Source organism: Bubalus bubalis, chromosome 6, assembly GCF_019923935.1.
Source record: "Bubalus bubalis isolate 160015118507 breed Murrah chromosome 6, NDDB_SH_1, whole genome shotgun sequence".
In the NCBI taxonomy this organism is placed as follows: domain Eukaryota; kingdom Metazoa; phylum Chordata; class Mammalia; order Artiodactyla; family Bovidae; genus Bubalus; species Bubalus bubalis.
In genome coordinates this window covers 8,526,368-8,553,152 of record NC_059162.1, presented here as the reverse complement: position 1 = coordinate 8,553,152, position 26,785 = coordinate 8,526,368, and the positions used below count along the sequence as shown (strand labels likewise).

General features: G+C 51.7%; 3 protein-coding genes and 1 long non-coding RNA gene across 16 annotated transcripts; 1 reads left to right on the top strand and 3 right to left on the bottom strand.

Annotated features, from left to right (window-relative positions):
- Window positions 1–1,849: 1,849 nt before the first annotated feature.
- Window positions 1,850–3,452, bottom strand: TSTD1 (thiosulfate sulfurtransferase like domain containing 1). Of its 3 annotated transcripts, none has more exons than XM_006048499.4 (4): window positions 3,194–3,452; window positions 2,842–2,964; window positions 2,131–2,301; window positions 1,850–2,044 (listed from the first exon to the last, which is right to left on the bottom strand). In XM_006048499.4, the coding sequence occupies exons 1-4, from the start codon at window positions 3,267–3,269 to the stop codon at window positions 1,989–1,991; spliced, it is 426 nt and encodes a 141-aa protein (XP_006048561.4). In that variant the 5' UTR covers window positions 3,270–3,452; the 3' UTR covers window positions 1,850–1,988. The 3 variants fall into 3 exon arrangements, with proteins under 3 accessions (XP_006048561.4, XP_006048562.4, XP_006048563.4); XM_006048500.4 differs by having other exon boundaries at window positions 2,142–2,301; window positions 3,194–3,435; XM_006048501.4 differs by lacking the exon at window positions 2,842–2,964 and having other exon boundaries at window positions 2,142–2,301.
- A 110-nt stretch (window positions 3,453–3,562) lies between these two features.
- On the bottom strand, window positions 3,563–9,352 carry USF1 (upstream transcription factor 1). Of its 8 annotated transcripts, none has more exons than XM_025287505.3 (12): window positions 8,769–8,966; window positions 7,537–7,590; window positions 7,254–7,346; window positions 6,824–6,873; window positions 6,546–6,661; window positions 6,104–6,205; window positions 5,674–5,869; window positions 5,338–5,425; window positions 5,135–5,193; window positions 4,896–4,990; window positions 4,516–4,644; window positions 3,563–4,318 (listed from the first exon to the last, which is right to left on the bottom strand). In XM_025287505.3, exons 3-12 carry the CDS (start codon window positions 7,259–7,261, stop codon window positions 4,229–4,231), a joined length of 933 nt encoding a protein of 310 aa, XP_025143290.1. In that variant the 5' UTR covers window positions 7,262–7,346; window positions 7,537–7,590; window positions 8,769–8,966; the 3' UTR covers window positions 3,563–4,228. The 8 variants fall into 8 exon arrangements, with proteins under 8 accessions (XP_025143290.1, XP_006048567.1, XP_006048564.1 ...); XM_006048505.4 differs by lacking the exon at window positions 8,769–8,966 and adding an exon at window positions 8,435–8,574; XM_006048502.4 differs by lacking the exons at window positions 7,537–7,590; window positions 8,769–8,966 and adding an exon at window positions 9,201–9,352.
- On the top strand, window positions 9,174–16,790 carry LOC112585523. The gene is made up of 2 exons (XR_006551560.1): window positions 9,174–9,311; window positions 16,429–16,790. It is a non-coding gene; the product is annotated as an uncharacterized LOC112585523 (long non-coding RNA).
- Window positions 10,987–26,279, bottom strand: ARHGAP30 (Rho GTPase activating protein 30). Of its 4 annotated transcripts, none has more exons than XM_025287503.3 (12): window positions 25,862–26,279; window positions 21,248–21,350; window positions 18,953–19,097; window positions 17,684–17,766; window positions 17,457–17,564; window positions 16,583–16,710; window positions 15,940–16,111; window positions 15,757–15,857; window positions 15,603–15,680; window positions 14,921–15,319; window positions 13,445–13,710; window positions 10,987–13,352 (listed from the first exon to the last, which is right to left on the bottom strand). In XM_025287503.3, the coding sequence occupies exons 1-12, from the start codon at window positions 25,956–25,958 to the stop codon at window positions 11,745–11,747; spliced, it is 3,288 nt and encodes a 1,095-aa protein (XP_025143288.1). In that variant the 5' UTR covers window positions 25,959–26,279; the 3' UTR covers window positions 10,987–11,744. The 4 variants fall into 4 exon arrangements, with proteins under 4 accessions (XP_025143288.1, XP_006048573.2, XP_006048574.2 ...); XM_006048511.4 differs by having other exon boundaries at window positions 15,757–15,860; window positions 25,862–26,278; XM_006048512.4 differs by having other exon boundaries at window positions 13,616–13,710; window positions 15,757–15,860; window positions 25,862–26,277.
- Window positions 26,280–26,785: the final 506 nt, after the last annotated feature.

Genomic DNA, 26,785 nt, shown 5'->3' with positions numbered 1-26,785 from the left:
CCACTGCCAATGCAGGAGATACGAGACGCAGAGTCTACCCCTGGGCTGGGAAGACCCCTTGAAGAGGGCACAGCAATCCACCCCAGTATTCTTGCCTGGAGAATCCCCATGGACAGAAGAGCCTGGTGGGCTACAGCCCATGAGGTCACAGTCGTACATGACAGGCAACTTAGCACACGTGCATGCTGGAAAGATCCCACATGCCAAAGGGCAACTGAGCCCACATGATACAACTACCGAAACTCGAGCACTCTAGAGCCGGTGCTCTGCAACGAGAGAAGCCACCACCAAGAAAAGCCCAAACACCACAAAAAAGAGTAGCCCCTGCTCACCGCAACTAAAGAAAGCCCCTGGAAAGCAATGAAGACCCAGAACAGCCAAAAATAAATAAAATTTTTTTAAAAGAGGGAAATTAAAGCCCAGGAAAAATTTCCCAACCAGTCTGAGAACCAAAGGAATTTTGGTATTTGAGGAAAGAGTAACTGACATCTATTATTTGCCAGACCCTAGACTAGACTCTTTCACACACTTCAAGTTTATCTCCAAACCCAACAATGTCCAGCTAAACTCAGTATTGTGACTAGTCCAGGGAGAGAATGAAATAGGTTTGTGAAAGGAGGTGGAGAGCTCAGATGAATGGAAGATTTTATACAGTGTGCAGTGTAGACTGTGAGGTAAAAGATGTATAAGGGCTGGGTACAGTCCCAAAAGCAGAAGGAGGAGAGGAAAAGGTGAGGGAAAGGCAAGGAAAACAGGAAATGCCTCCAAGGAATTTCTTCAGAAACTTGAAAAATCAGAAAACTGGGCCCATCTCTGACTCAACCTTCTGTTCCACAAATTAAGAAGTAAAAATTTTTTATAATCAGACTTAACACATCAGAACTGAGGGACTTCCCTGGTGATTCAGTGGCTATGACTCCTGGCTCCCAATGCAGGGGGTTTGGGTTTGATTCTTGGTTAGGGAACTAGATCCCACATGTACCAATTAAGAGTTTGCATGCTTCAATTAAAGATCCTGCGTGCCTCAATAAAGATTCAGTACAGCCAAATAAATTTAAAAAAAAAAAACAAAAAAAAAAACTCTGACATTGAAATATTTAATAGGTCTGGAAGGATATGCATTAAACCATGAACCATGACAAGGAAATTACCTACTGTAAAGTGTCCCATTTTGTGCTGTTTCTGTTTTTCTTTTAAACCAATTAAATTTTGTTAAATCTACTCTGGAATCAAGGAACTGTGCTGGCAAAAACTCAGACTTCTTTCTGGTGGCAAAGGGGGAGCTCCTCATACCTGTGATCTGTGCTTGGGATTAGGGGTGGCATCCATTCCTTCACCCAACTGCCTGGGAGAACCATTTCATTTCCTCAACCCAGTGACAAAGTCTGAGGGAAGTGAGGTTGGGGCTGGGGACCTGAAGACCTAGAGCAAGGGTACACAAACCTTCTATAAAGGACTAGATACTTCAAAGAATTCTGTTGCCACTATTCTCCCATTTTGGCACAGAAGTAGTCACAGACAATGCGTAAACAAATGGTCATGGTAGCAAGACCAAGTGAGGCCATAGTTTACTGGCCTCTGGTTTAGTTCTGGCTCCTGACCGCATATTAGAATTACTTGAGGGCCTTGTAGAACCAGGTCCCACCAAATCTGAGATGAGGCTCAAGTTTTGTTTTGTTTTTAAGCTACCAGGTGATTCTGGATTATAGTCTTTCAGCAAACTTCTGGGTGTTTTGGTTTTGTTTGGGAGGCAGATGAATGCTGGAAGGAGGACCGAGGGCTGAACTGAAGTCTAGGTTATGATTAGAACTGTTTTCAGTTCACCTGACAAATTAAGTGCTTCCAATACTTTGATTAAATGCTCTTTATTTGCTGCTTTTCATGCACAGCGCTATAAGAAGTTGCTCAACCCAACATGTCAGCTCCTTCATCACTCTTAGTTAAGGCGGCCACTGGCAGCAGGGAGGGAGCATTCAGTATTCCACATTCTACCTAACCTTCTTTCTGGAGCCATTCTCTATAGGCCCCTTCATAGTTCCGAGCCCTGTGAAGAAAAATAGGGGTGAGGGAAGGACAGAGCCCAGGAGGCAGTCCCCAGTCACCACCGCCCCCCGCCCCCGCCCCAGTTACCAAGCCCATACTCTTTGTATCCGAGTCTCTGGGCCAACTGCGTGGCCTGCAAGCCCCGCTTGCCCATCTGACAGAAGAAAATGAGATTCTCTTCCAGCTTTGGCTTCTCAGCGAAGTACAAAGCCTTGAAAGCAGCTGGCTCCATCTGCAGGGCGCTTTCCAACTCTGACACTGGGAGGAGGAGTCAAGAGGATACAATGGAAAGCCGGCAGTTGGGCAATCTCAGGTTCAGTGGTTGGGTCTGGAAGGACCGGTCCTGTGGTCGAACACATCTCCAAGGGGCCCCAAAACAACACACGGTGAGAACTCCTCCCCCCGCCCCCACCCACTTCGAGGACAGGATACGTCCTACCTGCACAGGTCAGCCAAACCACCTCTGAATGGAAGCCACTTCCCTAGTTTGTGAGGAGGCGCGGGCAAACTCAGGCATCCAGCTTTGGGGAGCTCAAGCGTGTGAATCTGGCCTGCCCCCTCCTCATTGCCTGTTACCCCTCAAACTGGAAGGGCCAGTTCCGCTGCCAGGATCCGCCTCCCATCAACCCTTCTTAAGGGAAGTTTGGGGGGCGCGAGCCACAGGAATACCGGACCCCTGTAACCAGTGCCTTCCCACATCATCCTAAATGAGGTCCTATTGGATAAGACCCTCCTAAACTGTCTGCAATCCACCACCAGGGCTTCCCCCCCCCCCCCCCCCCCGCCTCAATCCCGTACCCGGGATGTTGAGAGCCCCAGGGATGGTTCCAGCCGCCGCCTCCTCCCGGGATCTCACGTCAAAGAGCCGGGCCCGGCCGGAAGCCAGGAGCGAACGGAGTTCAGGGAGCGAGACCGTAGGCTCTGAGGAAGGGGCACGCGAGCCTTGAGGGAAGCAGGACTGCCGCCCGCTCGCCTGCCGCCGGGCCCCCCTCACCTGGCAGCGCCCCAACCTGGCGGGGGATGCGTGAGGACCCCTCCGCCACTCCCCTTCGCGCCTCCCTCCGCGTACACCTCCACCGGGGGCGTTCCGAGAGCTCCTAAGGCCACAAGTTGGCTTAGACCGGATCCCAGGTCTCCCCTACGTACGTACCTCCAGCCATGGTGCGCACCGCAAATGTGAGTTTCAGTAACTCGGCCCCGGCCCGCCCCCTGGGAACGGGCAGCATCTCCCCCGCCCTTCCGAAGCTGCAGCTGAGCTGAGACCGACCGGAACCGGAAGCAAAGGCACCGCCTCCCGCATAACCCCTGCGGCACCTGTTCCCGGTACTCCTAACACACTCGCTAGAGAAATCCTCGCGATTGCGGGCGTGCACTGGCCTGGCCCAATAGGACTCATTGTCCTAACTATAGGAGCTCCGATACCCCACCCAACCTTGACCCAACCCTTACTGGTCAAAGCAGTGTGTTCCCTCCCTCCCAGCCTGGAGCCCACAAAGGGAGGAAGACCCAGAGACAGTCATGGCTCTTTACATTTTATCTTAAAAAAAAAAAAAAAAGGAAAGGAAAAAAAAAAACCGTCCCCACAATGGGGTAAGGCCCCCAGTGGGCCCTGCCTCCTGTTCTCCCTGGTGCCAGAGACCTGCATAGGCCTCAACTGCTTGCTGGCCAATCTCCTCTTCCTGGGGCAGCAGCCACTGCTAAGCCTCCGATCCCCACTTCCTGCTAAAGCCTGTTCCTCAGAGTCCTGAGGAGCACATCTGAGCTCCAGGGAAAGGAAGAACCAGTGGAAGCGCCAGTCCTGGGGCAAGCCAGAACACTGCTTGTCAGCAGACCCTCTGCTGGCACTTTAAGCAAGCACAGGGCAAGCCCCCCAGTTTAGTGTGTCCAGTGTCCAGCATGGAGACAGCACATGCATTGTGCAAGAGGAGCACAAGGGCCCAGGGGCTGCATGGGAGGGTTGGTTGGGCGAGACTGTCGGTGCACACCCACGTGTGTGTTTCACACCACTGCAGGCTGCTAGATCACAGGGCCTTAATTCAAAGATAGGCCTTCTGAACTCCCCCCAGTCCCATGCCAAATGTGGGCAGTGAAGAAAAGGGGCATGGGGTTATTAGCCTGTGGCTCCTGGGCTATCTGAAGTTCTCGGAAAGGGGCTGTAGACCTTAGAGCCCCTGAGTCCCCAGAGTTAGTTGCTGTCACTCTTGATGACAACCTCTACTCCATGGTGCCGCAGCTGAGCTCGTAGCAGCAGATTCTTGTTCTTAAGATCTTCTACCTGGACATGGGAAAGAGCAGTAAGGGAAATAGGTAGAAAAGTCTCTGAACTTACGCAGACACCCACCAGTGACGAGGTAAAGATAAAGCTCTCTCTATGGAAAACAAAATAGGGAGTCCCAAGATTGGTTGGTGGCTAGGGAGTCGAGGACAGCTGTACTGAGGGGGGGCAGCGGGGGGCAGGGGGGAGGGTCTGACCTGCTGTCGAAGCACATCGTTGTCCAGCTGTAGTTGGTCAAGCCCCTGCAGTTCTTCAGACAACCGGTGGTTACTCTGCCGAAGTTCCTGGATATAATCACAGGCTTTGGATAGAATTCCACCTTTACTCTGTTAAGAAAAAGCCAACACAATAAGGACTAGGATATAAAAATACCTGGCTTGCTTTCCAAAAGCATGTTCACACTCTGGACCTTGTTTTCCCTTAAAGGGTGGTGGAATAAATTCTCCCAGGGATTCAGGAACCTCAGAGACAGACAGGAAAGAGCTACCGCCATGTGTGCCCACTGTCTACCATTTCTGGAAGCAACACCAGGAGACAGAATTCAGGCATCCTGCCACTACCAGGGTCTTTCCATGACCTGGCCGGACTTGGTGCTCTCCATGGAGCAGTCTGGGATGATCTTGGACAGCTGTACGATCCAGTTGTTAATCTTGTCTCGGCGGCGGCGCTCCACTGTGGGGCAAGTAGAGGACAAGGTGACTCGGAGAGAACTCACCAAAGGCCCCAGGATAAAATCACCTAACCTCTCCCTTCAACATCAAAGAGGTCCCCAATCCCAGCAGGCAGCGCCAAGCTTCACATGCAGATCGTGCCTACCTTCATTATGCTGAGCCCTGCGTTTCTCATCCCGAGTTGTCCGGGGAGCTTCTGACTTCCTAACAATAGAGCCCAGGGTGCCCAGAGTGAGAGGCAAGATCAAAAACTGAGATTGGAGTTTGGGGTGAGGAACCAACCGCACCAAATCTCTGGAAGGGATCAAGACTATTCCTGGTAACTGAGAAGAAACAAGGGTCACTCACGGGGAATAAGGGTGGGTCCTGGGGGCAATAGAGCGCTGGCTTCCTCCCTGCAACACTTCTTGTGGTGACATCATCACAAAGAACTGACCTGTGAAGATGCAGGGGAGGTTCCGTCAGGACAGGACTAGGACCCTCACCAAGCTCTAAGGACAAGGCCCTGGGCTCCTCCTCTAAAACAAGACACACTGCCTCCTGCTGGAAGGGCAGCCCCAGACTCACTGTCTGCCCAGGTCTTAGTGATCATTAAGGGATCATGAGTAAAGGCCCACTGCCCACCAGCCATGTCCCACAGCCTATCCTAGCCCCTCCAGCCAGCATCCTCACATAATATCTCACCAGTGCCAGGAGGGGTCGCCTGCCCCAGTAGTGCCTCTGAGCCCTGGGTAGTAACAACAGCTGCTGTACTGCCCGATGTGGTACCCCCTGCCCCATCTCCCACTGCAGTGCTGGGGAAGTAAGTATAGTGCGTCTCAGCAGCTGTCCCCTCTGTGTCAACTGCATCATCACTCGTGAACGCACCCTGGATCACGGCCTGGGAAGGGGAGCAAGAGGACAGAGACAAGTGACAGTCAGACACTTCCCATGAACTACTCTGCAGCTCTATCTCTTGTGAGGAGACAGGGAGAAACATCCAGAGAAGAGTCTAGTGCTTTGGGTCAAGGCAGCCCCAGATGTCTCACCATCCCAGCTACGCCCATCCTATTAGTTCCCTTCTTCATCTTACTACTCAGAGCTCAAGACCCCTCTGCAGCCCATACCCCTGTACCTGGGTCATGGATTGAGTGGCAGGATAGCCACTGATGGCACCAGTCCCCTCAGTCTGGCCATCCAGCTGCCCTTCAGACACCTGGATCACCCTGTACATCACCTAGATTCAGGGAAGGAAAAAGGAGGGGAAGAGAGAGTAAGTGCTAGAGACTCCAGAGCCCCTCATAAAGCTTCTCTTGGATAGGGCCCCCCAAAAAGAATCCAACGGAGACGTATATTTAGCCATTCCCCATCCTTTTCCCATATAGTGGTTTCAGCATGGCCCCCACCCCATACCAATCTCTACTGTAAACCTCATATTCCACCCCACAACCCCCACCCTCCAATTAGTCCACATCTTCACCTCATCCTCCAAACCAAGTCTCCCCATGACAGGTTCAGTCACCTCCCTCAATCCCAACCCCAGGTAACACCTGCAGCCACCTGGCCCCCTCCCTTACCTGGCCCCCATTTTCAGTTCGGAAGACGTACTTGACGTTGGGGTCAGGGAAAGTGGCAGCTGACTGGATACTAGCTATAGCCACACTGGTGGGGTCCTCCCCAGTTGCCACTGCACCTGAATTAAAAGCAAAAAGTCTGTGAGTTACTGCTTTTCTCCCTCTGTTGCACTTGCGTGTCATTTGAAAGGAGAAGGGTACACAGGTGATAGGCCCAGGGGTTGTGGGGCGAGACCACGATGGGCTGTTGGCCTCAGCTCAGTTCTGTTTCTCCCACTAACCTTCCTGAATCTGCACTGTCCCCTCTTCGGTTTCTGCTGTTTTCTGCTGCCTGTTCATGAAGGGATAAGAGGAAGAATAAGGGAAAAAGTGAATGAAAAAGTGAATGTTACTGGCCCAGTAACATATGGCTCCCAAACTCATTGGCATTCCCAACAGATGCTAGGGGAGTTTAGAATAACCAGAGCTGGTATTTATTTAGCACTGAGCCAAGCATTTAACAGGCAATATCTTATTTAGTACTAAGAACAGCACTTATGAGTAGGTAGCACTACTTGCATTTTATAAACAGAAAACCAGATCACATAGCTAGGTGATATAGCTGGGACCTAAACTGAGGTCTGCCTGACTCCAGAGCCAGTGCTCCTAGCCATTCTGCATTCTCCCAGGCCTCCCATCTCCCATTCCAGGCCCTACCTCTTCTTCACTCACCCCTTCATCTCTCTGTGAGGGGGCACATCCGAGGAACTGGTCCTTCTTTGGAAATCTTCGTATCTCCTGCCTCACAGGCCTGAGTGCTAAGTCCTGGTAGAAATCAGGGAGTCTAGTGAGTCTAGGAAACTGAAAGCTCTCCTATTTCTAGAACCTAGGCTCCATGAAGACACATCCAGGAACATAACCAGTCTTCTGCAGGGGACAACCAGCTTTCTCCATTCGGATGCTGAAGGCTGCCTACAATGACTGAAAAAGCAATTCTACAAATAATGTTCCTCACCTCTCCAATTCACACTCCATCTTCTGGTGGAGAGGGGATAATTATTCTGAAAGACTGAAAAACAACATATTTCTGGATGGATCATTATTAAAGCTATTATGATCTGCCATGATATGGGGATTAGGAAGGGCCATGTTTAGACCACAGCTATCAAAAAATACAGGACCATAGACCCTGATGCTTATTCCAGTTTCTCAGGCACACATACTGAACACCAAGAAATTCCTGTCCTCAGATCTAGGAAAAGAAAACCTCCAGAACCATAAATGCCAGACTTGGCCCTTGGGCCCCATTCTACTGATCCAGCTGTTGTTTGGGGAAGTCCAAATATATGTCATTCATTAAAAAGACCTTAAAGCCCTAGTGTATCATCTTCAAGCCCCTACTATTTTATTCACCAAGCCTTCCTGTAGAACAACATAGTTGCTAAAATGTTGCCATGACAACTCCAAATCAACTGAACCCAGTAAGAACGGAGAAAACTCCAGGGTTCGGAAAGAGGAGACAATGGGCGAGGAACGCATCAACAAGGTGCCTGCCTTAAGGCCCTAACGGGGGTGGGGGGGTTTGGGGGGGACGGGCTAGGAGTGGGGGGAGACGGCTGGAAGGCGGCGGGAGGTGGGCAGGAAAAACAAAGGAAGGCGCCTCCAGAAGGAAACAGCTATACAGTGTAAAGCAATAAAATAATCTCGACAGGAAAGGGGTAAGGTTCTTGTAAATTCTCTACCCATAAGGTCCCCAAACCTTTATCTTCAGCGGATGAGTCATGGAAAGCTTGTATCCAAAGTGTTAACCCCAAAAAAAGGAACTGAAAGTGAAACCGTCCAGAGGAAGTAGCGCAGCAAGAAGATCCCAGTCCCTAAGGGGGAAGTAGGACCAGTGTGTGAAGACCACCTACCGCTCCATCCTCAAACCTGCGGAGGAAATGCCCCTCTGAAGCTTGCAGCACTGACAGCAGAAGGAAGCAATCAGAGGGCAGGGTACAAGAGGCGTCTCTATGGCCCACAGCTGTCAGCCAGGAGCAGCCTCTGAGGACAATCAGCAACGGGGTCAGGCTACTTATTCGAATCTTAGTTGGACATCCGGAAGCATTTCCTGAGCTTTAGGGGTATGCGACACGGAAAGTGGGCTAGGATGTTGTGGCGTGCACGCTCCGGGAAGGAGGGCCCTGAAAGAGCTTAGCTAAGTCTGGACACAAAGGGAAAAATCAAGTCCGCAAAGAAGTCAAGCACCTAGACCTCTCCTGAGAATGCGGCGTCTCCCTGCGGGCCCACCAACCAGCAGGCGCTCAGCAGCTGAGCTACGGCCAGGCGCGAGCCCAGGGGCCCGCGCGGTGACCCGGCTAGCCCGGCCGGGCTCACCCCCAGCCCGCGCTGCTCCTCAGAGGTAGGGAAGGACGCCGGGGGCTCAGCTAGCCCTGCGGTCTCCGGCCCAGCGGCCCGCGGCTGGCAGCGCAGGAGGGCGGGGACGTGCGCGCCCGGGGGCGGGGAGTGAGTTCGGCCCACACAGAGGGTAGGAGATAAAGAACCGGGCACGGCCCCCTCCCTCAAAACAAAGACTTCCGCCCCAGGAGTTCCTGAACCTAAAAAACGGAAACAAAATCAAAGCTGCTATGCGTTGCCGGCTCACCCAGTCTCCAGACTCCCGTTATGTCCTGCACTCACCGGCCAAAGCCGCCGCAGCCGCCGATCTCCCCCGACCGTGTTCTCCCTCTCCGGACTCGGGTATCTCCAGGGACAGCTGATCATGCGCACTCCCGGCCCGCCGCCATGTTGGTGAGGGGCGGAAGTGTCTGTTCGACCCACCCAGCCGTCTCTGCCTCCGAGCCGCCCGATTTCCGTTCCCTCCATGTTGCTGAGGGTTTGGATGCGGGCTTGAATAGTGTGGTGCTGGTACTGGGAAGAAACAACCCTTTGGGGTCCTGGGAGAAGGACACTGAAGTCCAAGTGGCTTTAGGCAAGAACGGGAGAAGGACGATTAACTTGGTGCTACCATTTTTCTGCTGGCCAGGGCCTTTTTAGTTCCAGAAGTGAGCTTATATCAAAAGAGGCACATCAGATGGAGGCAGAGGCACAGTCTTTAAAAAGAGCTATTGGGTAGGGGGGGGGGGGGGGGGGGGGGGGGGGTGGGGAGGGGCGGGCATCTTGAATCAGGCCACCTATTTGAAGTTTCCTATTGGCTATTAGGACATATCTGGGCATATATAAATCTGGATATGCTCACGTGTATTAGTGTTAGCCGGGCTTCCCTGGTGGCTTAGTGGTAATGAATCCTCCTACCAGTGCAGGAGACGTAAATTCCATCCCATGGTTGAGAAGATCCCCTGGAGAAGGAAATGGCAACTCCAGTGTTCTTGCTTGGGCAATCCCATGGACAGAGGAGCCTGGCCGGCTACATTCCGCGGGGTCGCAAAGAGTTGACAGGACTTAGTGACTAAACAGCAACATTAGCCGTAGTCACTCGAAGACCCCGAAGGTGTCTAGTTTTTGTGAGTCTCAGTTTCTGTGAAAGGTATCTTAATTCCCATTCCTTTCAGTCAGGACCTACCCTTAATGGATTTGAAGTAGTGTGGTGTAAGGGAATGAGTTCAGACCCTGAGCCAGACAATTTTGGGTCTCAGACCTACCTCTGCCACTTGTTAGTTCTGAGACCTTTGGCAAACATTTTGACCTAATTAACTTTTGTTTCCTCGCCTACAAAATGAGATACTAGAGACTTCCCTGGTGGTCCAGTGGCTAAGACTTTGTGCCCCTAATGCAGGGGAAGCCAGGTTCCATCCTTGGTCAGGTAACTAGATCCCACATGCCACAAGGACGCGTTCGCAGGCAGCAACAACAAAAAAAGCCCACGTGCTGCAACTAAGATGGAAAATCCCACACTTCAATTAAGACCCAGTCCAGCCAAATAAAACTTTTTTATTTTAATGGCGATACCATTACCAACCTTACAGAATTATTAGGTGGACTAAAAATTAAGAGCATAGATTCTATGCACGTAGGATACCTAGCATTACTGGCATATAAAGAGCATTATGTAAATATAAGTTTCCCTTCCTCATTTCCTGACCACCATGAACCCAGCTCTAGTTTCTAGCTGTAGGTCTCCACCACGACAATTGAGGAAGAACACCCAGACAATAAAAACAGAAGAATGCAACGTTTGACCAAACATGAAAATATAACTATGCGTGCTAAGTCACCTCAGTCGTATCTGACTTTATGACCCTGTGGACTGTAGCCTGCCAGGCTCCTTAGTCTGTTAGATTCGCCAGGCAGAAATACTGGAGTGGTTTGCCATTTCCTCCTGCAGGGGGTCTTCCAACCCAGGGATGGAACCCCCATCTCTTACGTATCCTGCATTGGCAGGTGGGTTCTTTACTACTGGCACCACTTTGGAAGATATGGCATCTATCATTCAAAACTTTAGTGAGAGGAAAAAGAAACCACACAATTTATGTGTAAAAATACAGCATTTATTCTGAGATATTGCCCCTTGGGTCCTGTGGCCCCAACCCCTGCAGAGAAGCAATCCCAGAGCCTGAGTGACGCCATCCCTCTTCCCTAAAATAGGAAGTTATTCCAAAGGAGAAAGAGGAGGCCAGAGAGATCAGCATAAGACCTCGGTTCCTAGACATCCAGGGAGGCAGAGGGTTGGGGAGCTGGGAAGGGAACTAGTCCCGCCAACAAATATTGTGTATTCAAAGAGTTTCCTGGACATTTTTCTCCTAATCTGGAGTTAATAGGAGCAGGAGGTATCCAAGGGACCAAGAGTAGAACAAGGATAGGTAACCTCTAAAAGTGTTTGTGTGTAATGGGCTCCAACCTGGCCCTGACCCCGCTTCTACTCTGGACTTCCATGAAGAATTCATTGCCTCAGAGGAAGGCAGGACCTTGGCTGGAGTTCCCCCTTCATTCTTCACTTTGAGAAACAGTTAAGTTTTCCACCTACTATTTGTTCCCTTTGGCCAGTGACCCCTCTCTCTGGGGACAGGATCTTGGTGACTCTCAGGAATCTCCTGAGGGATAAGTGCTTTGTGTCTGAGACAAACCCAGGTAAACAGATCAGGACAGTGCTTCCCACAGTCACAAAGAGAAGCGGGAGGGCCAAAACCTATAGAGTTGGACACTACAGCTGCTCAAGCTGCAGATGAAACAGTCCAAGACGCTGGAGACAGCTACTGTCCCTTATGCCCAGTGCTCTTGTCCTAATTACAGTCCCTCACCTTTCCCAGAGTTAGCCTGTGTTTCGAATCCATATGATCGGCGCTGGGGGGACATAAGGGGATCAGGAGGTTGGGGTTCTCTGGGGGGCAGGCTAAACCGACTCCGGGGTCCAGACCCTTCTGTGCCCTCAGCTGGGATCTCCAGGCAGCTAAGGGGCCGGGGAGCGTAGGCAGGGATCAAGCTGTAGGGGGAGGTTTTGGGGATGAGGCTGTAGTCCCCAGCACCAGTACAAGTCTGGGTCCGCCGAACGGCCTGAGCTTCAGTCCTTTGGCGGTCCCGGGCCAGGGCCACAGCAGCATCAAAGGAAAGACTACCCCCATTCCTCCAAGAGGAGCGGGAGGCTCGGGAGCCCCAGGCCCTGTCCCCATCGAGCCGGCCAGGCTTTGGGCATGGGTTTGCTGGTGCCACGTGGATCTTGCCACACATTGCACTGGGCATCTTGGCAAACTGTGGTTTGGGGGGCACCACAGGCACAGAGCGGACCTGTTGGACCTGAACGAGGGTGGAAGCCAGGCGCATGCCCACACCGCCAGCTGAGCCAAGGGGATTGGGCTGCCCCTCAGGATCCATCTCCTCCGGCCGAGGTGGCTGTGGGGCTGCCTGTTCTATCTCAGAGGACTGGGAGTTTCCCTCTTTGGCACTGTCAACCTCCAGGGACTCTACCCGTGACCCTTCAGGAAGGGAACCCTCTTCTACACGTTCACCTCCAGCTCTCTGGTCTCCCTCAGCTTCTCCATGTCCACACTCCCGTTCCTTGCTGATCTCCCCTGCTCCTCCTTCAGCTGCTGCTTCTGGGATCCTGCTGTCTTCGCCATCTCCGTGGTCTTCTCCTGCCTCTTGACCCTCATCTCCCCTTTGTCCTTTGACCTCATCTTCTCTGCCTCCTTCACCCTCTTGTTTGTGTACAACCTCCCAGCTCTCTTCAGCAATTTGGTTTTCCTGGGCCTCATGCTCTGAGTCCTTTCCAGCTGCTACCTGGGCTTCGTCTCCTTCCTCAGCACCTTCCTGTCTCTCCGTCTTTCCTTCCTTCCCCTTGTCTTTAGCCTGCTCTCCTCCAGTTTCTCCCACACCCTTCGCTTCCTCCGTTCTCTCACCCTCCTGCTGACCTTTGTACTCCTCTGCCGTGGCCTCTGTCTCCTCTGTCTCTTCCCCACATCCTTCTTTCAAACTGTCAGTCACCTTCTGGCTCCCCTCAGCCTCTGCTCCTTCCTCAGTGGCCTCTCTGCCCTCCACGCCACTCTCTGGCCTCCCTTCAGCCTCCTCGCCATTGTCCCGTCTGCTTCCAGGCTCCCCCTCGTCCACTCCACCCTCACACAAGGCTTGCTCACCCTCAGCCTGTCCTGAAGCCTCCTGTCTTCCGGACCCTGCCACCTTTTCCTCTTCACTGCCTGGACCCTCCCAGCTTGGGAGTTTGGGCTCCAGAAGGGGACTTAGGTCATCATAGGCACTCAGGAAGACTTCCTCCCCGCTTTCCTCCTCTGTTTCAGGCCTGGGGCCAGGAGAGTCCAGGGAACAGCAGCTGGGAGCCAGGACAAACTGTGCCTCATCCAGGGACAGGTCATCCAGGGGTGGCTCCACAGAGAACTCCTCCACCTGTAAATACAGCATCATGGCTTAGGACTTGGTGGCCCTGTCCACCCTCTGGGTTCCTTAACACCCCCAAACCCAGCACAGCGCCTCCTTACCTGAGGCCCAGCTCCCAGGAGCTCCTCCAGGTAGCCCATCCCAGGGTCTTCCTCCCCAGGGGAGAAGGCTGCTCCTGCTGGTCCCGCCTTGGCCACCTCCCCGTCCTCCACCCCCACCCACTCAGGTTCTGAGCTGCTTGAGTCCTCTAGGAAGGAGAAGGAATCCTGCACCTCCTGGGACAGGCAGTCCTCCAGGGCAGGGGCCACGTCCACTGGGCCCGAGTCAGCCGAGGGACCTGGGGCTGGACTTGCCTCCAACTTCTCATCTGTTGGGAGAGAGAGAGTCCCAGGAATACTAAGGTCAAGACCAGCTCTGACCCTTTCCAAGGTCAGTCTTCCTAGCACTGCTTACAGTATGGGCCCAACATTCCCAGCATAGATGATTCCTGTGGCTAATCCTCTCTGACCAGTATCCCTAACTATTGGCTTATAGCCACCTTTTAGAGCTCCTGCCAGGCGCCAAGCACTGTGCTGGATGTTTTATAATGCATTGCTTTATTTTCTCCACAAGACAACTTTATAATGTCAGGTATGTATCCCCATTATATATATGAGGAAGTTGAGACTCAGAGAAATGTGTCCAAGTGCCGGAAACAAGTGGCACAGCCCAAATTTGAATCCCAGTCTGCTTTACTCTGCAGTCGTTATCCTTACCCACTACCCAGGGCTACCTCAGTACTTCTTATTATTGACACTTAGGAACTGGAGTCAGAGCACAGATCAGATTCCAGCTGTGCCACCTCCTACCAAATTCCTTAACATAAGTCCACTGCTGTAATGTAAGGACAATAACAATACCTGAGTCAACACTACGAGAAAATGAAACGAGCTAATGCCTTCAAAGTCCTTAAAGCATATCATAAGCTCTCAACGAATGTTAGCTATTCTTATTCATGTTGTTGTTATTATTTTTGTGATGCACAGGCTTAGTTTCCCTGAGCATGTGGAATCTTTCTGGAGCAGGGATTGAACCCGTGTCACCTGTTAATGTGTCTGTGCTCAGTCATGTCCAACTCTGTGCAACCCAATGGACGGTAGCCTTCCAGGCTCCTCTGCCCATGGAATTTTCCCAACAAGAATACTGGAGTGGGTTGCCATTTCCTTCTCCAGAGGATCCTCCCAACCCAGGGATTGAACCCAGGTCTCTTGCTTCTCCTGAATTGTCAGGCAGATTCTTTACCACTGAGCTACCTGGATAGCCAACTATTATATCTTCCTACTTTGTACTTAGTAATCCCTACTGTGTATATCTGACACAAATCCCCATTCTTGGGTGTATCACTGATCTAAGGCTGCCAGAGAGCCTTTCTACATGAAGCTCATACAACCTAATAATATTACTGGATTCCCTCAATCTTGAATTTGGAAAGGTAGCTAAAGATAACCACCACAGTCCAGGGCAGATTCCCAGCTTCAGAGCCTCAGCCTAGAGTTCTAGTCCCTTCTCCCAGTCCTTGGCAATCCTTGGGTCCTCACCTGGGGGGCCAGGGCCAAGGCCAGGGCCAGGACCGGGGCCAGAGGCAGGGCTTGGCCGGGGCTGTAGGGCAGGGCGTTCAAGACCACGGGCAAATCCCGCCAAGGAGATAGAGATGTTGTTTGAGGATATGTTGAGCATATTGCTGATGTGTGCTGGGAGGTTGACATCATAGGGCTCTGAGATATGGACACCAGCACGGCGCTCTGCATGGCTGCTGCCCCCAACACGGACTGCTGACCGCCCAGGTCGTGGTGTGCCAGGCTCGGAGCTCGTGCCACCCAGCGCCTCTGGGTCGGGCTCCTGCTCACACTCTGCCGCTTCCACGGAATCATTCTCCAGGCTTTCTGTCAGCAGTGGGCCTGGCCGAGGACTGTTGGATCCGACCAGCCCCTCTGGTTCTGTGGAGGAGAGAAAGGTAGACCATAACCTCAGCCACAAGGGGCCTGGACACACCTCAGAAAGGCTCTGGAGAGTGCCCTCTGTTTTGTCTATAGCTTGGAAGGCACCAGGCCCAGCTTCCCTTAGCCACCGCTGCCAATCCTTCACAACCAGCTGAGTGGAGGTCACCCCACCAACACATATTTAGGAACACCCTCCCCTCCCTGGAGATGGAGTCACTGGCCATCCCTACCCTTACACCGCCCCCCCCAACCAAATACACGAGTGCACACCTATACTCACCATCACTAACCCCAGCCACAGCACTCAGCGAGTCCATGCTCTTGGCTGGCCGCAGAGTCCCCTTATCAGATTTGTCCTCTGCAAGACAGGGATGTGCATAGAGCCAGGACCTAGTGCACCTCAGCAGAACTCCCCCAAATCTCTGCAGACTTACCCCTGTCCTCAGCCCCCCGTGGAAGTTTGCGTTTGGTCTCATGGCCAGAGCGACCCAGGTTGAAGATGGATCTCCACTTTCTGACCTTCAGAGACCCCTTCCTCCTGGAGGGAATGGAGAAATCACTGCAGTTGGAGCCTGACGGCCAGTGCAAGGGAGAAGGGCCCAGGAAGAAGGCCTTACTTATGCTCTGCAATCTCTATGATGGTGTGGTAGGGCCGCATCTGGGGGGGTCCATCACCAGCCTGCAGGATGCTAGGCAGATTGTAGGGCAGGGACCGTGGCATAAGGTCCTCAGGGCTGCCTGACACCCGGACCCCTGGAAGTGACCGCCATCCACTTTCCACTTCACTACCTAGGAAAAGAAAGAGGAATTGGCCAGCCCGGAACAGAAAGAGGGCTTCAGGTACCCACCCCCTAACTGCATCCTCCCACTCACTAACTACCAAGGTAGGGGATATACCTGGAGGTCAATCCTCTGTGCTCAAGAGGAAGTCCTCAGGGACATAGAGGTCAGGAGATCCCAGGACATTCGCCCAGTGGACTGGGGGTGGGAATGATCAGTCACTAGCCTCGAGAACTGGGATGGGTGTTGATTAAGAGGTCAAGCTATGCCCTAGACTGAGAGTGGAAGAGGCCCGCTCAAGTCCTGACTGTACCATTCTTCTGCAGGGTCTTCTCCACAAGACCATAAGAACTTAGGAGACTCAGTCCTGTCATCTGCACAGCGGAGAGACTGAACTGGATGATCTTGGAGGCCTTCTCTAACTCTGACGTGACTCCCCAGGCAGAGAGTGGTGATGTGGGGGGTGGGAAGGACACTGACCAGAGAGAGCAGCACCCCCAAAAAGCTGGTCCACATGCGTGAGGATGAACTCGACGACGATGGACTGCACACGCACCTCCATGAAGGCTGCCGTCCCATTGAAGCCTGAGGCCTCTATGTCCTTAGACCTGTGGAGGTGTGGAGTTATGCCTCGCAGCCCCACCGCATCTCCCCATTCAAATTCTCCATAAAAATACCTTATACCCTTTCCTCTGCATGCCATTAAACCCATTCCGTCTTTTAATCAACATGCATGATTCAAGTCTCAAAGGGCCACTTCCTCCGGGAAGCCTTCTTGGACACCCTCCTCAGGATATTAGTCTCTACCTCCTCTGCCCACCAGGGTGCCTGTGTATGCACCACAGGGAGTGACATGCAGGCTACTTCTCCAAGATATTTGCTCAACAAACATTTGACAAGGCCCATCCCACCCCCACCTCCCCTCAACCCCCCACAGTCCCCCAGCTCCCACACTCTGCACCGCCCCCATCTCCTGTCCTGCTCCAGTCCCTGAGCTAAATGACCACAGTATAAGAAAACATAAAGGCCCAGAAATTCCCTGGTGTTCCTGTGGTTAGGATTCTACCCTTCCACTGCAGAGGGCACAGATTTGATCCCTGGACAGGGAACAAAGACCCTACATGCTACTCAGTATGGCCAAAAATAAAAGAAAACACAAAGGCCCCGTCCTTAGGGACTTTACTCAAGCTCAGAGAAAGGGCTCGCATAGGTGAGCTCTAGACCACACTGTGTAATCCTGAGCCTTCCTGTTCTCACTGGGTGAGACCCCTCTCCAGTACCACACAGCCACACTCCATCCTCAAGCAGCTCCCCAGGGGCTAGGCTCCGCCAGGACACCCACACACGCACCCACCTCAGCAGGTTGGGGGCCCACACGATGGCCAGGTTGCGCGCATGCATGTTGGTCTGGGCGCTGAATGAGGCCATGTGCACCAAGTGCCTCATGAGGAACTCCAGGGTCCTGCAGAAAGGGGGCGTCATGGGGCCAAGCTCACACAGGGTGGGGGCCAGAAGAGAAGCGACAAGTCAAGGCCCCAGGTAAAGAGAGAGCCCGGGCTTAGCGGGGGGAGCCCCACACACCTGTAGTTGGGGACCGGAAGCTCTTGAAGCACCTCTAGGATCTTGACCAAGCGCTCAGGTTCCAGTTGTACCGCCACAGCCTCCTGGTTGGGAGCAAGGGGCAGGAGTCAGTGACCCAGTGCTGCCCCAGCGTCCTCCCCAGACCTCTGAGCCAAACTCTCAGAAACAGTCTGTGCTCAACCCCACGCCGTCCCCCAACCCTGGATCTTCGAAGCACACTGAAGTAGCAGACGGAACTTGGGTTCCACAGAGACCTGCCGCTGCCTCTTGGCTATGCCACTTAGGGCTTAGTGACCCTGAGCAGCTCCTGCCACCTCTCCGCCTGAGCGTCCTCATCAGCAGTGCTCTGGTACTGGAAAACAATCGGGGTTTCATCCTGTGGGCACGCCAGGGGCTGTGGTTTATTTCAGGGTGTCCGGGAAGACCTATGCCCACCCAGCTTGGTCTATTTGGGCTGAATGGCATGCCCTGGCTGTTTAGGATCTGTAAATGATGTCATGCTCAATAAAATGCAACTTAATTTAAAAGTGTTACTCAAGGCAGTTCCCTGGGGGTCTCCCGTCTCAGTGGTTAAGAAGCTCTCACAGTCGGGGACCCCGTTTCAATCACTGGTTGGGGAGCTAAAATCCCATAAGCTAGAAGGTACAACCAATAAATAAATAAATACTTTAAAAAATATAAGTAAAAATGTTACTCAGTTCAAAATAGCGCTTCTGCCATGTATTTTCTTTCCCTTTAAAACATTCTTTATGTATTTGGCTGTGCCGGGTCTTAGTTGTGGCGTTTGGGATCCAGTCCCTTGACCAGGGATTGAACCCTGGGCCCCTGCACTGGGACCGGGAGCCCTAGCCACTGGCCCACCAGGGAAATCCTGTCATGTATTCAAGAGATGTTCAACACACAAATCACAGTTCACAGAAGGGCACATTTGAAAAACATCTGGCTTCCTGAAAGTGTTCTCATTCTCTGAAATGTAGGGAAGCTCTGGTCTAGGTGATTTCCAAGGGCTTTCCAGTGTCTGCTCCCATCCACCCCCGCCCCCCATCTCCCCCTGCACTGGGTGCGGTTTGCAGGCCTTGGGGAAAAGAGGGGCGGGGGAGGGCGGAGATGGCAGGACCAGGAGACTTGTAGGGAAGGGTCTTGTCGTTTCCATGTGGTCTCCGTCACGCGGGGTCCCTAGGACTCTGTCTGGCGTTAGACTCATCTGGGGTGTTGGATCAGAGCGGCCACCCTCAGCCTTCTCTCCCACTCCCCTTCCACTCAACTCACAGCAAACTTGTCATAGAGCCGGTAAGTGAGCAGGGGGTCCGGCAGCTCTCTGAAGTAGGCCTTACACAGGGAGGAGACACAGTGAATGTCCTGAAGGTAAACATCTCGCCGCAGGTCTGGCTTCCGTTCAGCCTCAAATTCCTGCCTGGGGAGGTGCAGAGTAGTCAGGAGTGGCGGGGGTCTGGGGCAACGTGTGGACAGCGGGAGCTGTAGAGATGCGCTCCAGGCAGGGTCGAGGGCCAGCATGTATGAAACTTGGAAGGAAGAGGTTGGGGCGTGTATATGCGTGAGGCAGCAAGCTTAAGGCATTGTTCTTGTCAACATGCAGTTGATGTGAGGTGGATGAGTGGACCTATGCATGAACAGGATACATGTCAGGATGTAGCGGTGTCAGCGGCAGCATAGGGGTATGTAGGAGTCAGTAGAAGTGGAGGAATGAGCCTAAAATGTGTGTTCCTGGCTACATGCAAAGATGGATGCAACTAAGTCTTAGAAGGAAACGTAAGTGTAAATCTTCATGACCTTGGACTAGGCAACAGTTTCTTGGATATGACACCAAAAGCACAAGCAACCAAGGAAAAAAATACATAAATTTAACATCAAAGTTACAAACCATTGTGTGAGAAAGGACACTATCAAGAAAATGAAGAAAACCCACAGAACGGGAGAACATATTTGCAAGTCATAGATTTAGTCAGTATCTAATATTCAGAATTCATAAAGAACTCCTACAACTCAAAACAGACAAATAACCTAATTTTTTTAATGAACAAAGTTGATGAATAGACATTTCTCCAAAGAAGATATACAAATGACTAATAAGAACACAGTATTTGACATCATTAGCTATTAGGAAAATGCAAATATAGATGAAATATCACTTCACACCATTATGGTGGCTATAATCAAAAAGACACACAGTAACAAACGTTGACAGGGATGTGGGGAGATTGGAACCCTCATACATTGCTGGTAGGGATGTAAAATGATACAATTGCTGTGGGAAATTGTGTGACAGTTTCTTTAAAAGTTCAACATAGAGTTACCATAGTGATAGTGAAGTAGCTGACTCTTTGCAACCCCATGGACAGTGGCCAACCAGGTTCCTCCGTCCATGGGATTTTCCAGGCAAGAATACTGGAGTGGGTTGCCATTTCCTTCTCCAGGGGATCTTCCTGACCCAGGAATCGAACCTGGGTCTCCCGCATTGTAGGCAGACTCTTTACAGTCTGAGCCACCAGGGAAGTCCCATACCATAGAGTTACCATACAACCCAGCAATTCCACTTTTAGGAATATACTCAAGAGAATCGAAACCATGCTGCTGCTGCTAAGTCGCGTCAGTCAAATCTGACTCTGTGCGGCCCCACAGACGGCAGCCCAACAGGCTCCTCTGTCCCTGGGATCCTCCAGGCCAGAACACTGGAGTGGGTTGCCATTTCCTTCTCCATTGCATGAAAGTGAAAAGTGTCGCTCAGTCGTGTCCAACTCTTAGCGACCCCATGGACTGTAGCCTACCAGGCTCCTCTGTCCATGGGATTCTCCAGGCAAGAGTACTGGAGTGGGGTGCCATATATGTCCACACAAACACTCGTACGCAAAATGTTTATAGCAGCATTACTCATAACAGCCAAAAGGTAGGAACAACCCAAATAGCCATCACCTGATAAATGGGTAAACCAGATGTGATAACATCCCACAATGGAATATTTTTCAGCCATAAAAAGAAATGAAGTACTGGTGCATGCGACAACATGCATGAACCCTGAAAACATGCTAAGTGAAAAAAAGCCAGCCATAGAAAGTTACCATTATATGATCGCATTTGTGTGAAATGTCCGGCATAGGCAACTCCATAGACTGAAAGTAGACTTGGGGCTGGGGGGGAGGGAAATGTGGAGTGACCGTGGGTACAGGGCTTCTTTGGAGTTGATGCTCTGGAATTAGTGGTGGAGGTTCACAGCCTTGTAAATATACTAAAAACCATGGAATTTTACATTTTCAAATGGTGAAGTTTATGGCTGGTGAATTATATCTAAATCTGTCCATAAACCTGGGTGGGTACACATGGGAGTGGAGGAGTGTGTGTATGTGTGTGTGCGCGTGTGCATACACATGCGTCTGTGCAGGCTAGCCTGTGGGAAGTGTGGGGCATGGTGTCAGCCTATCCTGAGGAGACTAGAGCGCATCCCTTGGACAGTACCTATCACCTGTGTTTCCTTCTCCCCAATTCCGCTCACCCCTCTGGCTTCCTGGCCTCATGGCTGCAGAGCCCTCCCCTCACTGCCTGACTCACCGGAGCTTCTGGATGTTGGAAGAGACCCCTGAGAGGCGGTAGATCCCATCCACCACTCCATACTCCTCCACAAACTCTGCACAGCTCCTTAGCACCTGGGGCACTGGGGACACAGAAGGTGCAAAGAAAAATCAGAAGGTTTGGGAGATCAGAGATCCCAGAGCATCTGAGAAATGGACACATCAGGAAAGGGGGTTGGGGAGATAGAAGGCAAAACTCATGGAATAAACACTTGTCAGAAAGATTCTTGCAGGATATCAGCTCCAGCCTGCCAACCTGTTATAATCTCTCTGCCCATTGGTTCTAGAGTCTTGGCATAAATTCCCCCAGTGAGGGTGAGATCACTGCCTCCCCAGACTGCCCATTCCCATTAGAAAGTTCTGCCTTTGTTGACCTGAAATTTCTCTCTCTGTAATTACTAGCTGGTACTACAAAAATTTTAGAGGGACAGCAATGCAGTTGGAAGAGGTAAAAAACTGGTCTTCAAAGTACATTTACTAACACTCTACAGAAGTGAAAGGAACATTAATTCTTCCAACCAGGATGGAACAAGAGCTGGTGGGCATTATTGTGAAGTACCTCCTCTGGTTAGTGAGTGCATGGATGTTAGATCTATCACAGGAAGGTACACAAAATTGTAACAGACCTTCAAACTGGTCCGTTCAGGAGAAAAGCACCTATGTGCCAAGCACTGTGCGTTAGACATGAAAACAGAGGATCAAAGAAGTAATGAGTGCCCAGTATCAACCTGAGAGAGCCAGAATTCAAATCCAAGAATGCAAAAAATTGTGTTATTTCCCCCTGCCTTGGAGCCTTCCCCAGTTACTGGACTGTAAGCCCCTTAAGGACAAGATCTAAGTGTAACCCATCTTGCTTTCCCTCATTTTATCTGTTATGGTGTCTCAATCATGGGAAAACCTCAAAAACCATGTGTTGAATCTCATCTCCACAAGTCCACAAAGGTATTTCTCTAAAGTACTTCCATGCTTGAAATCCTTTGCTACATATATACTCTGCTCCACCCCAATCTTCAACGCTTAGCTTACAAACACAGAATAAAATAAAAACTCCTCAACAGGTATACTGCATAAGACCCTTCACAAACCAGATCCGACTGCCATCCAGCCTTACCAGTTCCAGCCAGCCCCCTCTCCGCACGCCGCCCCGCCCAGTAAATCCTATGGTCCAGCCCTTTGCTGTTCCTTGAACAAGCCTTGGTACCATCACTCATGTTTTCCCTTGCTTGGATTGCCTTTCTCACTGTCTCTGCTTGGTGAATCCCTATGCATTCCTCAAAACACACCTCAGACATCACTTCCAGTTCTAAACTCTTTGCTGATATCTGTATTATAGTTCCCACGGTCCTTTGTTTATATCTGTACTATAGTGCTTATTGTACTTTGTTATGATTAGTATATTTTGTATCTATACCTTCTGACAAATAGTAACATCCTCCCCAGCATCTAGCACAGTGTTGAAACAGAGCAGGTGCTCAACAGATGTTTATTAAATTACTCAACGAATTAGTCAATGAATTGGAGATTTAATAGAGAATATTGCCTAAGACAAAACACTGGGTCCAATTAACTGAGATGCAGCAGAGAAAACCCTGTCTTGTGTGCATCCGAAAAAGATGTGCTTCTCCTAAGCCACCTATATTTTTCATGTGGGCTTTATGAATTTTATATCTGATTATGTTTACCTCTTTAACTGTCAGGAAGCCCATATCTTGGAACCATACAGAACTACATGAAATGCATTTCTGGGCACCGAGCTCACCCTACTTGTTTTCCCTTCACCTTAATTCCTTCAGTCATTTATTCTTTTTATTTGGCGTTTTGGAAGTCATCCATCCCAAGCTCACTGTGGAATTAAGTAAGTTAGAAATACAGACTGAAGAAAATAATAAATCCATCAAACACTATTTTAAACCCTTCTTGTATGACCTGGTGTCCACACCCTTTACCCTCGTGCACCCCAGAATGAGGACTTGGTAGGAGAAGGAAAGCACCAAGGCTGCACAGTTTTTTTGAAGGCTGCAGAATTTAAGGAAGCACTCACTCTTAGGGTCATGCCAGAGCCAGCTGTGCACATAAATGATCTTGAGAGTGAATGCCTCCTTAAGAAAGAGGCACCTAGGGCACTTGCCTGGCCCTGAGCATGAGAGCTTCCTTAAATTGTGCCCTCGTCACTTCTCTTGCCTCATCTTAGTCCTGGCCCTACAGTTTGACATCCATCGCTTTAGGATCTGGGCCCATTTGCCAGGGTCTCCCAACCTCAGGTTCCCAGCATTGAATGCTCCTCATTCAAGCTGTTGCTCTACTCTAATGCTACCCCAGCTCTTTTAGCCATCACTCTGTTAACTCATAGTTTGCTGTCACCTAAATCCCAAGCTCTTTTCACATGAACTGCAACCAAGTCAGGTCTTCCCCATCCTTATCTGTTGATTTTTGAACCTCCAGAGGAGGCCTTGAAAGAAGACATCGAGAGCCTAAGGAGTCAAAGCCATAGAGGAAATGGGTCAAGGAGATGGGGGAAGAGATAATAGGATCAGAGTGATGGAGGAGTCAAGGAGACAGAGATAAGAGAAATGGGGTCAGAGATAAAAGACTCAGAGTTGGGGTGGTAGAGTCAAACAGAGTCAAAGGGTGGGTCAGGGAGGACGGCCTGAAGCTTAGAAACCCGGAGAATCAGAAACCTGAGCAAGGTCTCAAAGAGTTAAAGTTTAGGAAAAGGAAACTCAACACACATAAGGGCTTAGGAAGGAAGAGACCTACCTGAGGCAAAGAGCTGGGAGAGGTTGCTGAAATGGAGCAGAGCAGCAAGGATTTGGGAACCCAGGATAATCAGGATAAATTAACCAGAAACACAGCTTTCCACTGGCCTGGACTTTCACTTTTGCTGTGTCTTAGCTTAAAGAGAGAAGCGGTTATGGCTTCTCTCTATCCTTCAATTTTCCACCTGTCTGTGCTAGGAGGAGCTGGGAGAAGGGGAGAAGGCTGCAGCTGCTGCCCTGCTGCCTAAGATTCTCCTCTACCCTTGGATTCAGATGTGGCTTTGGTGAAGGGCAGGAGGTGCTTCTCTCTCTCTCTCTCTCTGGGATTCATTAGGATCTGGACACAGCAACCTGTCTGTCCCTTCCAGAGAACATGCCCCGCACCATCTGAGGCCAGGAAGGTTACAGGAGTGGGATCTGGGTTGGCTGTGGGGTCAGCGTTTCAACATGAGGTTGGCAGGGGGTCCACAGGGAAGGACAGTGCCAGGATGAGGAGGCTGAACTGAGGGTTTGCAGAGAACTAGAAGAACATCAGCCCCAGCGAAAGCATGTGGCCCTCGGCCAAGAGCCATCTTTCTCAAGATTGTGATTCCTCTTGTCAGCCCTGCGCTGGCTGCTGGGCTCTGCCCCATGAGAAGAGAAAGGTGCAGAGAAACCACTTCAGCTATTGTACACCCTTCCTTGGGGCCCGGGTTTTCCCTTAAGCGAGGCCTGTGGGGATGGGGGCCTCTGGGGGAGGAGAAAAGGGGAAGGAGGTGTCTGGAGACACAGGGGCGGGCCTAAGAGCAGGAAATGAGCTGGGACCCACCGTCACCCTGCCTCCACTGCAGGCACCACAGCCCAGAGCAGAGAAGAGGACAAAGAGGAAATGACAGATTGGGGTGGGGTTGGGGGGGGAGGCAATAGAAATCGTGTCCTTCTTTGGGAGGAGCTCAAAGTACCAAAAAACAAGCTGGGCTGGGCAAGTCAGAATATATGCATTCAATTCCAAGTCAAATCAAGGAATGTTTCTGAGTGTCTACTCCACACCAAGCATAGTCGGGGGCCAGTGTTGTTCTGGCCCTGCTGGTTCCCAAGCCCCTCCGAGGCAATCCAGGCAAGGTGCTGTCCACAGGCAGTCCTCACGCCCACCTTCTTTTGTACCCTCCACCCCCACCTTCAAACCAGGCTCAGGCCATCCCTCTTACTCTTCTGGTGTTCCCCATTTTAGCAGCATCTCGCCTTACCCTCCACTTTGAACCTGCTTCTCCTTTGCACAGGGAGAACCAGAGAATCACAGAGACTGGGGGAGGGGACCACCCCTACCCCACATCTTCACCTGTGGCCCAGCAAGGCTGCAAAGAGACCAGAGCCCCGTAACCTCTTCTCCTCCAACCAGGAAATCCCCGTCCTTCCCATGTACCACCTCACCCTCTCCAGGGGCCCTTCTACGCCTTCTTTCATTCAGACCCAAGGACCGTCCATGCTCCTCAGCCACTCATTTCCTGACCCTGTCCCCTCAGCCTTCCTCTCCTGTCCCATAGCTATCATCTTCTCACCGCTACTTCTTCTCCCTCTCCCGGGTTTCCAGTTTTTCCATCCTCTCCTGTCAAGTGTCCTCATTCTCATCCCCAGGCTCTTCACCCCAGGCAGTCCCACGGAAGAGCTCCTCGGCCTTCTTCACCAAGCCACATTTCCTGCCCTGCCTACGCATCAGCCTCCTGGGGGTGACCCCACGCCTCTGCCCCTTCTCCACGAGCTCCCAGAAAAACTGCTTCTGTACCCTCAAATTCGATCAGGCTGGAGAAGCCCCGTGCCTCTCCATCCACCCAACAGCAGCTCTGGGCTAGCCTCCTTACCCTCCTGGCCTGAGTGCTGCAGGTGCTCCTGCAAGTCACACCCAAACACCCGCTCCTTTGAGCTGCCCTTCTTCTTTCCTTTCTGCCGAGACTTCATGGCCGGAGCCCCAGGGCCCTGGCCCAGCCACCTCGGTCCCCCAAGACCTTTGCCCTACCAGTCCCCCATGGGATCCCAAGCCAGCCTCTGGGCTTGGCCTGGCCCCAGGGGGGCAGGGCTCAGAACTGGGGGTGGAGAGTGGCCTGGGCAATGGGCAGCAGCTCCTGCCTCTGGGGCCCCGGCCACACGGAAGTAGCTGTGGAAGAGGAAGCTGCTAGGACCCCGGCAAGAAGCTGTGTCTCGTGGCCGGGACTGGCACTCGTCCTTCTCGCCCTGCTCAGCCCTGGGGCGGCAGGAAGCCGTGCAGCTCCTTAAACCCGCTTCCTGTTAGAGCATCTTTGCAACCACAGGGCTGGGGTGGGGGAGGTAGCTGACATTCACATCCTCACCCATTGCTGGGCCTCTGCTCATTGGTCAAGAGGAGGTGATGTCAGAGCCCTTGGGTGGGGTGGTAGCGCCTGGGGCACAAGCAGGTGACTGGCACTCTTAGAGACAAGAATCCTGGGGTCTGAGGTTGATACCCCAGAACTGCCTGGGAGCAGAGCAACGCAGGGCTGTGCAGGGCACACCAAGGAGGCAGGAGGCCGAGCCTCCGATTCTTACAGGCCTGCAGTGTCATTCGAGCTAAGCCTCGGTTTCCACACATATGAAAAAATGAAGAGTAGACTAAGATGACCTTTAAATCCTTCCAACTCTAATATCCTGTGGAACCCATCTGAGTTTTGGGTTCTTTGACCATAAACATTTTAAACTGCTGTTTACTTTCCAGGCCTGTTGTAGTAAGACTCCAGTAAAAGATAAGATATAAAATACTGTCCAAGTGAGTT

Bases quoted from the DNA above. Each gene is read 5' to 3' on its own strand.
- TSTD1 (XM_006048499.4), bottom strand. From the start codon at position 3,269: ATGCTGCCCGTTCCCAGGGGGCGGGCCGGGGCCGAGTTACTGAAACTC. The intron at 2,965-3,193 runs GTACGTACGTAG...CCCCTTCCTCAG, and splicing joins GGTGCGCACCATGGCTGGAG to AGCCTACGGTCTCGCTCCCT. The intron at 2,302-2,841 runs GTACGGGATTGA...TCCTCCTCCCAG, and splicing joins TGGGGCTCTCAACATCCCGG to TGTCAGAGTTGGAAAGCGCC.
- USF1 (XM_006048502.4), bottom strand. The intron at 6,662-6,823 runs GTTAGTGGGAGA...CTTTTAATTCAG, and splicing joins GACAGTGCAGATTCAGGAAG to GTGCAGTGGCAACTGGGGAG. The intron at 4,991-5,134 runs GTAGGCACGATC...CTTGCCCCACAG, and splicing joins CAGGGCTCAGCATAATGAAG to TGGAGCGCCGCCGCCGAGAC.
- ARHGAP30 (XM_006048511.4), bottom strand. From the start codon at position 25,958: ATGAAGTCTCGGCAGAAAGGAAAGAAGAAGGGCAGCTCAAAGGAGCGG. The intron at 21,351-25,861 runs GTAAGGAGGCTA...CTGTGTCCCCAG, and splicing joins GCAGCACTCAGGCCAGGAGG to TGCCCCAGGTGCTAAGGAGC. The intron at 16,112-16,582 runs GTCAGTGTCCTT...TTCTTTTCCTAG, and splicing joins TGGGGGTGCTGCTCTCTCTG to GTAGTGAAGTGGAAAGTGGA.